The sequence below is a fragment of the Salvelinus namaycush genome, chromosome 16 (assembly GCF_016432855.1).
Source record: "Salvelinus namaycush isolate Seneca chromosome 16, SaNama_1.0, whole genome shotgun sequence".
In the NCBI taxonomy this organism is placed as follows: Eukaryota; Metazoa; Chordata; class Actinopteri; order Salmoniformes; family Salmonidae; genus Salvelinus; species Salvelinus namaycush.
Window position 1 is genome coordinate 3,873,143 of NC_052322.1, and position 15,407 is coordinate 3,888,549.

General features: G+C 44.2%; 1 protein-coding gene across 1 annotated transcript; it reads left to right on the forward strand.

Moving 5' to 3' along the window:
- The first annotated feature begins 335 nt into the window (after nt 1-335).
- On the forward strand, nt 336-7,164 carry LOC120060583 (fructose-bisphosphate aldolase A-like). Its single transcript, XM_039009955.1, has 7 exons — nt 336-543; nt 1,033-1,149; nt 3,651-3,917; nt 4,152-4,312; nt 5,691-5,949; nt 6,204-6,403; nt 6,701-7,164. Exons 2-7 carry the CDS (start codon nt 1,038-1,040, stop codon nt 6,791-6,793), a joined length of 1,092 nt encoding a protein of 363 aa, XP_038865883.1. The 5' UTR covers nt 336-543; nt 1,033-1,037; the 3' UTR covers nt 6,794-7,164.
- The last annotated feature ends 8,243 nt before the right edge of the window (nt 7,165-15,407 follow it).

Genomic DNA, 15,407 nt, shown 5'->3' on the forward strand with positions numbered 1-15,407 from the left:
GGAATATTTTATTGTCATATTTACCACTGCATTTGATACAAATACGAGAATGGTTAAATTAGCATTATTTAGAGACCACCCCGAAGATTGACTTTTGTTGTATTTAGGGGAGCTAATATCTCATACAGCTGAGCTAGGGGAGCTGAGCCCACCCTGGCTCCCCTGTAATTCGCACCATGGTTATTTGGTCATCAAACTTGAACTCAAGATATGCCATCATCACGCAAACCGGAATATGCATCATCACACTCCCTCATCTGATTGGTCGAGTAGGCGGGCCTTCTAACTTTTTGGCTGTGGTAACTAGCGACGACCCAAATGGACAGACGCAAATACTTGCCACTTCCTTTACACATCTCTTACCTCCCTTTTCTTTGAACGTTTCCACCTACTGCATTTTTACGGGGAAAGTTGGCTACACTCTTTTCACATCACATGCCTTTGTTTAAGTCTACCTTTGTTTATATGCTTTATTTGCTACTTTTGGGAACTCAGTCGGGGTCTCAACTTACTGTTAAGAGTTATAATAGTGGAATACACAAGGTGCAGTATCAAAAAAATTTGTGCATCAGCAGTTTTTCTCTTGTTATGTCAGTCACTGGCAGTCACTCAATTAGCCATGTCAGCAAAAATAAATATTATTGGTAAATTAATCTAGCCAGCTATCTAAACTTGAAGTAAACATGGGCGAATATCGACCGGGCATGCAGGACACATACCCAGGGGCCCTGATATCCAAGGGACCCCCATTGATTTTGCTGGTCACTCTCACTCAGATATCATATTAACATGTCAAAAAGGTTTTGGCAAAATTTGTATAATTGCAGAAAATTGGCTTTAAAACTGCAAAGATGTCTCTCCACCCCATGGAAAAATGTGTAGACTTGCAAGACATTTGTTATAAAATTGTCAAATGCCCGCGAGTTGGGGGGGGCAACCAAATATCTGCTACTTTAGTGTATCTCAAGCCCTCTCTCACTCCTCAGAACACCTCATGTTAACCAGTGTCTCCTGCCTTTTCCCTTCCTTTAGTCAAGATGCCTCACGCATTCCCCTTCCTCACTCCTGACCAGAAGAAGGAGCTTAGTGACATTGCTCACAAGATCGTCGCCCAGGGCAAGGGAATCCTCGCCGCTGATGAGTCTACCGGTATGCAAAGCGTGGCAAAAATGTTGGTTGCACACACAGGCACACTATGGAATGAAAAGTCACACATGCAAAGACATACTCGCAATCAGAGCAACAGAGCTTTGTTTTTTCACCTTATAACTTCTCCAAAACATCCCATTAGAACCAAAAAGTAAAAAATGTAAAAAACATCTCTTGCATCCGAAACAGAGACCTGGAGTAACTTGAGGATCAAATAAAACATACAATTTGATTGGTATCAAGGCACAAGGCGAGACCCAAATGCAAACACAGGAGGCAGATGGTTGGAGTCTTACAATGTTTATTAATCCAAAGGGGTAGGCAAGAGAATGGTCGTGGACAGGCAAAAAGGTCAAAACTAGATCAGAGTCCAGGAGGTACAGAGTGGCAGACAGGCTCATGGTCAAGGCAGGCAGAATGGTCAGGCAGGCGGGTACAAAGTCCAGAAACAGGCAAGGGTCAAAACCGGGAGGACTAGAAAAAGCAGAATGCAAAAAGCAGGAGAACGGGAAAACCGCTGGGACAGAGAGACAGGAAACACAAGGATAAATACACAGGGGAAAACAAGTGACACCTGGAGGGGGTGGAGAAAATAACAAGGACAGGTGAAACTGTTCAGGGTGTGACAATAGGTCAGATACACATTTTCTTTTTTTTGCAGATATTTTCGGGAATAGTGAAATGCTTGTGTTCCTAGCTCCAACAGTGCAGTGGTATCTAACAATTCACAACAATACGCACAAATCTAAAAGTCAAATAATGGAATTTAAAAATATATAAATATTAGGACAAGCAATGTCGGAGTGGCATTGACTAAAATACAGTAGAATAGAATACAGTATATACATATGAGATGAGTAAAGCAGTATGTAAACATTATTAAAGTGACTAGTGTTCAATAAATTGTGTTTATATATATATATAGGATTTTTTACCCCCTTTTTCTCTGCAATTTCATGATATCCAATTGGTAGTTACAGTCTTGTCCCATCGCTGCAACTCCCGTACGGACTCGGGAGAAGCGAAGGTTAAGAGCCGTGCATCCCCCGAAACACAACCCCATAGAGAGGAACCAGGCTATGAGGGGTGGCCAGTCCTCTTCTGGCTGTACTGGGTGGAGATTATAACAGAACATGGCCAAGATGTTCAAATGTTCATAGATGACCAGCAGGGTCAAATAAGAATAATCACAGTGGTTGTCGAGGGTGCAACAGGTCAGCACCTCAGGAGTAAATGTCAGTTGGCTTTTCATAGCCAATCATTTAGAGTATCTCTACCACTCCTGCTGTCTCTAGAGAGTTGAAAACAGCAGGTCTGGGACAGGTAGCACGTCTGGTGAACCGGTCAGGGTTCCATAGCCGCAGGCAGAACAGTTAAAACTGGAGCAGCAGCACGGCCAGGTGGACTGGGGACAGCAAGGAGTCATCAGGCCAGGTAGTCCTGAGGCATAGTCCTAGGGCTCAGGTCCTCCGAGAGAAAGAAAGAGCATAGTTTAATTCACACAGGACACTGGATAAGACAGGAGAAATATTCCAGATATAACAGACTGACCCTAGCCCCCCGACACATAAACTACTGCAGCATAAATACTGGAGGCTGAGACAGGAGAGGTCTTATTGGACCATTTCTTCTTTGGAGTCCACCAAAGAGGAAAAGGTCACGAAAGTCCTCTTCTCACTTTCAAACTCTAAAGCAAAGGATGTGTATGGTCTTGATACCATATTTAAAAAATGACAGAGGCAGCCTAGCCACTAAAGATCATTTACCCAGATAATCAACTTTTCAGTGCAAGAAAGTTAATTCCCGAAAGCATGGAAGACTGCCATCGTGACCCCTGTACATAAATCTGGAGACCAGCAGGAAGTGAGCAACTACAGGCCTATCAGTATCCTCCCTGTCATCTATAAGGTTGCTGAAAAAGTTGTACTGGAACAGCTCACAGCACACCTGAACACAAGGACTGTCTCCCTTCACCCATTCAGTTTGGGTTTAAGGTGAACCACTCATATGTCTATCTCCTAGAGACGATCAAGGCCAAGCTGGATACAGGAAGCCTAGTAGGGGCGGTCTCCCTCGACCTACGGAAGGCATTTGACACGTCAACCATAAAGTCCTTCTCTACTCTACTTTTGCACAATCGGCCTTCTCATTTAAAGCAGCTAAGAAATTAAATGGCCTCCCCTCTGCTCTGAACATGTAACAGCTTCCAAGCCTTCTCAACAGAGCCACAAAAATTATTAAGTCCAATCAGTCATGCTTTTACTGATTCTTAACCTAAAAGGCCATAATAACTTTTAATGCAACAGAAGACACATTAGGACATACACATGCCAATATTTTTGGTTTGTTTCTTAAATATTTTACTATTTTTATCCAACAGAAATGTGTTTCTATGTGTAATGTGTTGACTTCCGTGTTGAAAAATGTATATAGCATAATGTTTGCTCTATTTCTTTCTGTGAATCTAATCCTCACTCCCTCTCTCACTTTCCACCCAACAGGCAGCGTTGCCAAGCGCTTCCAGAGCATCAACACTGAGAACACCGAGGAGAACAGGAGGCTGTACCGTCAGCTGCTCTTCACCGCTGACGAGCGCGCCGGTCCTTGCATTGGTGGCGTCATCTTCTTCCACGAGACCCTGTACCAGAAAACCGATGCCGGCAAGACCTTCCCCCAGCACGTCAAGTCCAGAGGCTGGGTTGTAGGCATCAAGGTTGACAAAGGTGTCGTCCCCCTCGCCGGAACCAACGGAGAGACCACCACCCAGGGTAAAGAGGAAGAATAGAAAATCTATGGGATTCACAATTAATCGAAATGCATACAGTACAACAACATACACGCAATCAATGCAACATACAATCAATCCCATTTGTTTATCAAGTCACAAAATGCCTGAATAGTATTGCAACCTAGATACAATACACACATACAAAACCTTTACAAAATACCCTCCCACACTCATCTCTTTCTTCTGTCCCTGCCTCCATCCTTTTCTCCTTCAGGTTTGGATGGCCTGTATGAGCGTTGCGCCCAGTATAAGAAGGACGGTTGCGACTTCGCCAAGTGGCGTTGTGTGCTGAAAATCACCTCCACCACCCCCTCTCGCCTTGCGATCATGGAGAATTGCAATGTCCTGGCCCGTTATGCCAGCATCTGCCAGATGGTAAGAATCACATCGAAAATATTCCGAGCCCTCAGTGGTCTTGTTAAATCATTAGCTTAAGTAGTTAAAAAACACAGTGTCAACAATTGCAAGTTTGTGTATTCAATTCTCCTATGGGCCATAAGTTACCTTTGAATCATTGACTCTGTATACATGTGGGTTACACTATATTAACTTTCATGAAATATGCCATTATAAATGTATTAAATGCTTATAAATTCTTCAGAAATTATTACAAATATTAGAAATACATACCTAAAAGTGTTATTAGAAGTGTATAAAGTTAGTACCAGAACCAAGCAACTCTCTTTAGTTTTTTGAAAGATATGATCGCTACAGTATGTTTTGTCATGGGTACAGCAGATTTTCTGGTATGTGTCTGGGCTTACTTGGTGGCTCAGTGGGTAGAGCTGTCAGTGAGATATTAAGATAAATTCAAAAGTTTGGACACACCTACTCATTCCAGCGTTTTTCTTTATTTGTACTATTTTCTACATTGTACAATAATAGTGAAGACATCTCAAAACTATGAAATAACCTTCCTGTCTTAAAGTAATGATGGACTGTCATTTCCCTTTGCTTAGTTGAGCTGTTCTTGCCATAATAAGGACTTTGTATTTTTCCAAATAGGGCCATCTTCTGTATACCACCCATACCTTGTCACAACACAACTGATTGGCTCAAATGCATTAAGAAGAAAATAAATTCCCCAAATTCACTTTTATCAAGACACACCTGTTAATTGAAATGCATTCCAGGTGACTACCTCATGAAGCTGGTTGAGAGAATGCCAAGAGTGTGCAAAGCTGTCATCAAGGCAAAGGCTGGCTACTTTGAGGAATCTAAAAACTAAAATATATTTTGATTTGTTTATTAACACTTTTTTGATTTGTTCAACACTTTTTTTTGGTTACTACTTGGTTACTACTACTATGTGTTATTTCATAGTTTTGATGTCTTCACTATTATTCTACAATGTAGAAAATAGTAAAAGTAAAGAAAAACCCTTGAATGAGTAGGTGTGTCCAAACTTTTGACTGATGTCAGTTAAATATCAGACAAGTAAATAACAGTCATTTCTGATCTCTTCACAACCATAGTTCAGGGAAATCGGTTTAACCAGGACTGCTCACTGATGTAGGTCCCATAATCCTAGTAAAACAACACACACATATTACAAATCACACATTGGAAAATCACAATCTTAAAACACAGTTTTTCTCCGTTTGTTTTTATTGAATATATAGCTGTAGAGGGATAGAGAAGAAAGATAGAAGAGCCACCACTAAAGTCTGACTGTTAACTGTCATGATCAATAACATGCTGCACTGTTGGCTAAAAGTGTCTTTTAGTAGTCATTAACTCTGCCCTCTGCTAGCACGGCATTGTCCCCATTGTTGAGCCTGAGATCCTCCCCGACGGTGACCATGACCTGAAGCGCACCCAGTATGTGACTGAGAAGGTCCTGGCCGCAATGTACAAGGCTCTGTCCGACCACCACGTCTACCTGGAGGGTACCCTCCTGAAGCCCAACATGGTCACTGCTGGACATTCTTGCTCACACAAGTACACCCACCAGGACATCGCCATGGCCACCATTACCGCCCTGCGCCGTACCGTGCCCCCAGCAGTCCCTGGTGAGTGACTGACAACACACTGAATACAGCCCAATATACAGTACAGCGCGATGCACTTATACATTTCTGGCACTTTCATATACTGTGAGTGGGTGAATATAATGTTATAATGTTATAATGTTTAGTTACATTATTCTATACAGCGTGTTATTATATATTTCACATACAAATGTAGACACAATTTGTTGATGTATCTTTTTTCAGTCGTTTTTTTACAACAAAATAACCCCTCTCCTTATCCGCTTCACCCACAGGCATCACCTTCCTGTCCGGTGGCCAGTCTGAGGAGGAAGCCTCCATCAACCTGAATGTCATGAACCAGTGCCCCCTGCACAGGCCATGGGCCATTACTTTCTCCTATGGCCGTGCTCTCCAGGCATCCGCCCTTAAGGCATGGGGTGGCAAGCCCGGTAACGGCAAGGCTGCCCAGGAGGAGTTCATCAAGAGAGCTCTGGTACGAATACATTTCATATGTGATTGTCATATATTTTGCTTATATTTCATATGTGATTATTTATAGCTGTATAGAGGCCACATCCCACTGGGCACAGACGTCAAATCAACATCTATTTCACATTGATTCAACGTAATTTCATTGAAAGGACGTGGAAACAACGTTGATTCAACCAATGTGTGCCCAGTGGAATGTTTATGGTATGGATGTATAGGAAGTCACAATGTACAGTATATTCCACACTTCGAAAAATATCCGCTGAAAACGAGTTTATGTTGTGCTTATTTCCTTCCACAGGCCAACAGCCTGGCCTGCCAAGGCAAGTATGTTTCTTCCGGAGACAGCGCCGCTGCTGGAGAATCACTGTTCGTGGCCAACCATGCTTATTAAGCATGGACACTCATCAGCGTCCCTCTCCTAACCCTCCCTACACCCCCCTCCCTCACCACGGGTAGTGCCATGTTGTTTCTGGTACCTCCCAAAAGTCATCTCTACTCGACCCTCTGCGACACCACTTGTTTGGTACCTCCATACGGACAAAATAAACGCAAGCCTTTCTTTGGGCTCTTGCTTCAGAGAGAAGATTCAAAACAATGAAAGTTCTGCCTCCATTCCCTCTTCCTACCATTTTACAGCTTTTTTTTTAAGGTGAAATGGTTTCCATCGTCATGTTTTTACACAACATGCAACATTATTCCTTGGTCTGTAACACCTGACTGATGTAATGTTTGTACTGGAGCCTTGGAATAAATTATTTTACCTAACAATATGTTGCTTTGCTTCATTCCTTATTACATTTCATTGTGACTCTGAAAACTGACCTTACATCATTGAACATCCCGCTCGACTCAATGACTACTTCCTATTTATTTGGAATGTACTGTTGGATGTCGGTAAATATTATCATAGAAACAAATATTACATTTCAGGTAAGACACAGATGCAGACAACGTCGAATTAAGAACAGTTTATTCATCCAAGAGGAGCAGGCAAAAGACAGGTCAAGGTAGGCAGGGGTCAGTAATCCAGATAGGTGGGGCAAAGGTACAGGACGGCAGGCAGGCTCAGGGTCAGGGCAGGCAGAAAAGGCGACTCCGACATCTAAAGCATCGGCCTCCACTACAAACTGACGGCAAGGGTCAGGATGAACCAAGATAGGAGCAGTGGTGAAGCGGTGTTTGAGGTCCCGGAACGACCGGTCAGTGGCAGAGGACCACGTGAACGGAACCTTGGTAGAGGTGGCAGAGTTGTAAAGAAAAAGCCATATCTCCGACTGGCCAATAAAAATAAAAGATTAAGATGGGCAAAAGAACACAGACATTGGACAGAGGAACTCTGCCTAGAAGGCCAGCATCCCGGAGTCGCCTATTCACTGTTGACGTTGAGACTGGTGTTTTGCGGGTACTATTTAATTAAGCTGCCAGTTGAGGACTTGTGAGGCGTCTGTTTCTCAAACTAGACACTCTAATGTACTTGTCCTCTTGCTCAGTTGTGCACTGGGGCCTCCCACTCCTCTTTTCATTCTGGTTGGAGCCAGTTTGCGCTGTTCTGTGAAGGGAGTAGTACACAGCGTTCAACGAGATCTTCAGTTTCTTGGCAATTTATCACATGGAATAGCCTTCATTTCTCGTAACAAGAATAGACTGACTAGTTTCAGAAGAAAGGTCTTTGTTTCTGGCCATTTTGAGCCTGTAATCGAACCCACAAATGCTGATGCTCCAGATACTCAAATAGTCTAATGAAGGCCAGTTTTATTGCTTCTTTAATTAGCACTACAGTTTTCAGCTGTGCTACCATAATTGCAAAAGGGTTTTCTAATGATAAATTGCAAAAGGGTTTTAAAATGATACACTTGGATTAGCTAACACAACGTGCCATTGGAACACAGGAGTGATGGTTGCTGATAATGGGCCTCTGTACGCCTATGTAGATATTCCATTAAAAATCAGCCGTTTCCAGCTACAATAGTCATTTACAACATTAACAATGTCTACAATGTATTTCTGATCAATTTGATGTTATTTTAATGGACGAAATTTTTGGGCTTTTCTTTCAAAAACAAGGACATTTCTAACTGACCCCAAACTTTTGAACGGTGGTGTATATGAAGAGTGTGAAAGTGTGTGTACAGTGCATTCGGAAGTATTCAGAGCCCTTCTCTTTTTCCACATTTTGAAGGTTACAGCCTTATTCTAAAATTCATTAAATTGTTTTTTTCCCCCCTCATCAACCTAGACACAATACCCCATAATGACAAAGCAAAAACAGGTTTTTAGAAAATGTTTAAAAATAAATAATAAAAAAATAAAAAAAGCACATTTACATAAGTATTCAGACCATTTACTCAGCACTTTGTTTAAGCACCGTTGGCAGCAATTACAGCATCGATTCTTCTTGGGCATGACACTACAATCTTGGCACACCTTTATTTGGGGAGATTCTCCCATTCTTCTCAAGATCCTCTCAGGCTCTGTCAGGTTGGATGGGGCGCGTCACTGCACAACTATTTAAAGTTCTCTCCAGAGATGTTCGATCGGTTTCAAGTCCAGGCTCTGGCTGGGCCACTCAAGGAAATTCAGAGACTTGTCCCAAAGCCACTCCTGTGTTGTCTTGGCTGTGTGCTTAGTGTCGTTGTCATGTTGGAAGGTGAACCTTCACCCCAGTCTGAGGTCCTGAGTGCTCTGGAGCTGGTTTTCATCAAGGATCTCTCTGTACTTTGCTCCGTTCATCTTTCCCTCGATCCTGACTAGTCTCTGTCGCTGAAAGACATCCCCACAGCATGATGATGTCACCACCATGCTTCATCGTAGGGATGGTGCCAGGTTTCCTCCAGACGTGACGCTTGGCATTCAGGCCAAAGAGTTCAATCTTGGTTTCATCAGACCAGAACATCTTGTTTCTCATGGTCTGAGAGTCCTTTGGGTGCCTTTTGGCAAACTCCAAGCGGGCTGTCATGTGCCTTTTACTGAGGAGTGGCTTCTGTCTGGCCACTCTACCATAAAAACTTGATTGGTGGAGTGCTGCAGAGATGGTTGTCTTTCTGGAAGGTTCTCCCATCTCCACAGGGGAACTCTGTTAGAGTGACCTTCGGGTTCTTGGTCACCTCCTTGACCAAGGTCCTTCTCCCCCGATTGCTCAGTTGGGCCGGGCGGCCAGCTCTAGGAAGAGTCTTGGTGGTTCTTCCATTTAAGAATGATGGAGGCCACTGTGTTCTTGTGGACCTTCAACGCTGCAGATAATTTTTGGTACCCTTCCCCAGATCTGTGACTCGACACAATCCTGTCTTGGAGCTCTACGGACAATTCCTTCGACCTCATGGCTTGGTTTTTGCTCTGACATGCACTGTCAACAGTGGGACCTTATATAAACAGGTGTGTGCCTTTCCAAATCATGTTCAATTAATAGAATTTACCACAGGTGAACTCCAATCAAGTTGTAGAAACATGTCAGGGATGATCAACGGAAACAGGATGCACCTGAGCTCAATTTCGAGTCTCATAGCAAAGGGTCTGAATACTTATGTAAATAAGGTATTTCAGTTTTTTATTTTTACTAAAATTACAAAAATGTCTTAATACCTATTTTCACTTTGTCATTATGGTGTATTGTGTGTAGATTGATGAGGGAAAAAATGTATTTATTTGTTTTTTTAATAAGGCTGTAACGTAACAACATTTGGAAAAGGGAAGGGGTCTGAATACTTTCCGAATGCACTGCATGTGTGTGTATGTTTTGTATGTGTGTGCGTATTTAGTGTGTGTGTGTGTGTCTATGTTTGTGTGTGTGTTGGAGTGTAAGTGCGTGTGAGTGTGTGGGTAGAGTCAGTGCAAGAGAGTCAGTGGAAAAAAGGGTCAATGCAATAGTCCGGGTAGCCATTTGATTAACTGTTTAGCAGTCTTGTGTCTTGGGGTAGAAGCTGATCAGGTGCCTTTTGGTCCCAGACTTGGCGCTCTGGTACCGCTTGCCGTGCGGTAGTAGAGTGAACAGTCTATGGCTTGGGTGGCTGAGGTCTTTTGTAAATTTTCCGGGCCTTCCTCTGACACTGCCTGGTATAGAGGTCCTGGATGGCGGGGAGCTCAGCCCCAGTGATGTACTGGGCCATCCGCACCACTCTCTGTAGTGCCTTGCAATTGAGGGCGGTGCAGTTGTCATACCTTGCGGTGATGCAGCCAGTCAAAATGCTCTCAATGGTGCAGCTGTAGAACATTTTGAGGATCTGAGGGGCCTTGCCAAATCTTTTCAACCTCCAGATTTTGAAGAGACGCCTGCTTCACGACTGTGCTGGTGTGAGAAGACCATGTCAACAGGCTATTCTGTTACGATGTCGCCGAAGAACCATCTACTAGCCCCGGCCCGCTAGCTTTTCTGAACGCTGTGTCCCCTGCTCGACTAGCGTAGTAGTGAGTACCGAACAGCACCCTGACTCACCTATTGCTGCTCTTTCGACCCTATGATCACTCGGCTACACATCTGATGCCCCCTGGACTGTTTCAATAACACAGTACCTCATTTTGTTTACCTGTCGGCCCCAGCCTTGAACTCAGGTCCTGTCCTAACTAACCCGCTCTGCCCATTCATTGCCATTTACCCGTTGTTGTCTTAGCTCTCCTGATCAACACCTGTGTTTGCTTTATGCCTCTCTCTAATGTCAATATGCCTTGTCTACTGCTGTCTTGGCTAGTTCTTAATGTTTTATTTCACTGTAGAGCCCTCAGTCCCGCTCAAAATGCCTTAGATAACTTTTTTTGTCCTACCCCACACACATGCGGAGACCTCACCTGGCTTAACTGGTGCCTCCAGAGACAAAACCGCTCTCATCGTCACTCAATGCCCAGGTTTACCTCCACTGTACTCACATCCTACCATACCATTGTCTGTACATTATGCCCTGAATCTATTCTACCATGCCCAGAAATCTGCTCCTTTTATTCTGTCCCCATGCACTAGATAACCAGTTCTTATAGCCTTTAGCCGTACCCTTATCCTACTCCTCCTCTGTTCCTCTGGTGATGTAGAGGTTTACATTTTAAGCCAGGCCCTGTAGCCCCCAGTTCAACTCCTATTCCCCAGGCGCTATCTTTTGTTGACTTCTGTAACCGTAAAAGCCGTGGTTTCATGCACGTTAATATCAGAAGCCTCCTCCCTAAGTTTGTTTTATTCGCTGCTTTAGCACACTCCGCCAACCCTGATGTCCTAGCCGTGTCTGAATCCTGGCTTAGGATGGCCACCAAATCTTTGGAAATTTCCATCCCCAACTACATTTTCCGCCAAGAAAGAACTGCCAAAGCGGGTGGAGTTGCAATCTACTGCAGATATAGCCTGCAGAGCGTTGTCATACTATCCAGGTCTGTGCCCAAACAATTCGAGCTTCAACTTTTAAAAATCCACCTTTCCAGAAATAAGTATCTCACTGTTGCCGCCTGTTATAGACCCCCCTCAGCCCCCAGCTGTGCCCTGGACACCATATGTGAATTAATTGCCCCCCATTTATCTTCAGATTGTACTGTTAGGTGACCTAAACTGGGATATGCTTAACACCCCGGCCGTCCTACAATCTAAGCTAGATGCCTTCAATCTCACACAAATTATCAAGGAACCTACCAGGAATAACCCTAAATTCGTAAACACGGGCACCCTCATAGATATCATCGTGACCAACCTGCCCTCTAAATACACCTCTGCTGTCTTCAACCAGGATCTCAGCGATCACTGCCTCATTGCCTGCGTCCGTAATGGGTCCACGGTCAAACGGCCACCCCTCATCACTGTCAAACGCTCCCTAAAACACTTCAGCGAGCAGGCCTTTCTAATCGACCTGGCCCGGGTATCCTGGAAGGATATTGACCTCATTCCGTCAGTAGAGGATGCCTGGTTATTCTTTAAAAGTGCTTTCCTCACCATCTTAAATAAGCATGCCCAATTCAAAAAATGTAGAACCAGGAACAGATATAGCCCTTGCTTCTCTCCAGACCTGACTGCCCTTGACCAGCACAAAGCATCCTGTGGCGTACTGCATTAGCATCGAATAGCCCCCACGATATGCAACTTTTCAGTGAAGTTCGGAACCGATATACACAGGCATTTAGAAAAGCAAAGGCTAGCTTTTCAAACAGAAATTTGCATCCTGTAGAACAAACTCCAAAAAGCTCTGGGACACTGTAAAGTCCATGGAGAATAAGAGCACCTCCTCCTGCACTGAGGCTAGGAAACACTGTCACCACTGATAAATCTACGATAATCGAGAATTTCAATAAGCATTTTTCCACAGCTGGCCATGCCTACCCCTACCCCGGTAAACAGCTCTACACCCCCCACAGCAACATGCCCAAGCCTCCCCCATTTCTCCTTCACCCAAACCCAGATAGCTGATGTTCTGAAAGAGCTGCAAAATCTGGACCACTACAAATCAGCTGGGCTAGACAATCTGGACCCTCTCTTTCTAAAATGATCCGCCGCAATTGTTGCAACCCCTATTACTAGCCTGTTCAACCTCTCTTTCGTTTAGCCTGAGATCCCTAAAGATTGGAAAGCGGACGCGGTCATCTCCCTCTTCAAAGGGGGAGACACTCTAGACCCGAACTGTTACAGACCTATCTCTATTCTACCCTGCTTTTCTAAAGTCTTCGAAAGCCAAGATAACAAAACTGTTACAGACCTATATCTATCCTACCCTGCCTTTCTAAAGTCTTCGAAAGCCAAGTTAACAAACAGATCACCGACCATTTCGAATCTCACCGTACCTTCTTCGCTATGCAATCTGGTTTCAGAGTGATGAGTGGTCATGGGTGCACCTCAGCCACGCTCAAGGTCCTAAACGATATCATAACCGCCATCGATAAGAGACATTACTGTGCAGCCGTATTCATCAACCTGGCTAAGGCTTTCGACTCTGCCAATCACAACATTCTTATTGGCAGACTCAACAGCCTTAGTTTCTCAAATGACTGCCTCGCTTGGTTCACCAACTACTTCTTAGATAGAGTTCAGTGTGTCAAATCGGAGGGCCTGTTGTCCGGACCTCTGGCAGTCTCTATGGGGGTGCAACAGGGTTCAATTCTCGGGCTGACTCTCTTCTCTGTATACATCGATGATGTCGCTCTCGCTGCTGGTGATTCTTTGATCCACCTCTACGCAGACGACACCATTCTGTATACCTCTGGCCCTTCATTGGACACTGTGTTAACTAACCTCCAGATGAGCTTCAATGCCATACAACTCTCCTTCCGTGGCCTCCAACTGCTCTTAAATACAAGTAAAACTAAATGCATGCTCTTCAACCGATCGCTGCCTGCACCTGCCCGCCCGTCCAGCATCACTACTCTGGATGGTTCTGACTTAGAATATGTAGACAACTACAAATACCTAGGTGTCTGGTTAGACTGTAAACTCTCCTTCCAGACTCACATCAAACATCTCCAATCCAAAGTTAAATCTAGAATTGGCTTCCTATTTCGCAACAAAGCATCCTTCACTCATGCTGCCAAACATACCCTCGTAAAACTGACCATCCTACCAATCCTCGACTTCGGCGATGTCATTTATAAAATAGCCTCCAATACCCTACTCAATAAATTGGATGCAGTCCATCACAGTGCCATCCGTTTTGTCACCAGATCCCCATATACTACCCACCACTGCGACCTGTACGCTCTCGTTGGCTGGCCCTCGCTTCATACTTGTCGCCAAACCCACTGGCTCCAGGTCCTCTACAAGACCTTGCTAGGTAAAGTCCCCCCTTATCTCAGCTCGCTGGTCACCATAGCAGCACCCACCTGTAGCACGCGCTCCAGCAGGTATATCTCTCTGGTCACCCCCAAAGCCAATTCCTCCTTTGGCCGCCTCTCCTTCCAGTTGTCTGCTGCCAATGAATGGAACGAACTACAAAAATCACTGAATCTGGAAACACTTATCTCCCTCACTAGCTTTAAGCACCAGCTGTCAGAGCAGCTCACAGATTACTGCACCTGTACATAGCCCATCTATAATTTAGCCCAAACAACTACCTCTACCCCTACTATATTTATTTATTTTAGTCCTTTGCACCCCATTATTTCTATTTCTACTTTGCACATTCTTCCACTGCAAATCTACCATTCCAGTGTTTTACTTACTATATTGTATTTACTTCGCCACCATGGCCTTTTTTTGCCTTTACCTCCCTTATCTCACCTCATTTGCTCACATTGTATATAGACTTATTTTTCTACTGTATTATTGACTGTATGTTTGTTTTACTCCATGTGTAACTCTGTGTTGTTGTATGTGTCAAACTGCTTTGCTTTATCTTGGCCAGGTCGCAATTGTAAATGAGAACTTGTTCTCAACTTGCCTACCTGGTTAAATAAAGGTGAAATAAAAATAAATAAAATAAAATACAAGGGCAAGGACTCGTAGAATATGTAGTGGGGCGTTTCGGATGTCCCCAGTGGGTGTACTACAGGTGGAGATGGGGGATATGCCATTGCAGATTAGGAGACCGCAGCTGGCAATTAATTATTGGGTCAACCTACAGAGACATGGGGTCTCATTGTCTCATCCTGCAAAAGGGATTTTATAGGCATACTGGAAACATGAGCGAAGACAGAACACGAGCTTTGGGTGGGTGGGTAATACCCAGGCGAAGGAGATGGGACTGTATGGAAGGGAGTTTAGTCCAACGGTAGCTATCCCTGTGAATCCACCATGGCTCCTCGCATCTCCAGTAGTTGATCTCTTCAATCTCTCCCTATCCCAGTCTGCTGACCCCACATGCTTTAAGATGGCCACCATTGTTCCTGTACCCAAGAAGGCGAAGGCAACTGAATTAAATGACTATCGCCCCGTAGCACTCACTTCTGTCATCATGAAGTGCTTTGAGAGGCTAGTCAAGGATCATATCACTTCCACCTTACCTGTCACCCTAGACCCCCTTCAATTTGCTTACCGCCCCAATAGGTCCACAGACGATGCAATCGCCATCACACTGCACACTGCCCTATCCCATCTGGACAAGAGGAATACCTAT

Excerpts from the sequence above, each read along its gene's own strand:
- LOC120060583 (XM_039009955.1), top strand. The coding sequence starts at position 1,038 with ATGCCTCACGCATTCCCCTTCCTCACTCCTGACCAGAAGAAGGAGCTT. Across the intron at positions 1,150-3,650 it reads CGCCGCTGATGAGTCTACCG|GCAGCGTTGCCAAGCGCTTC; the intron begins GTATGCAAAGCG and ends TCCACCCAACAG. Across the intron at positions 3,918-4,151 it reads CGGAGAGACCACCACCCAGG|GTTTGGATGGCCTGTATGAG; the intron begins GTAAAGAGGAAG and ends TTTCTCCTTCAG.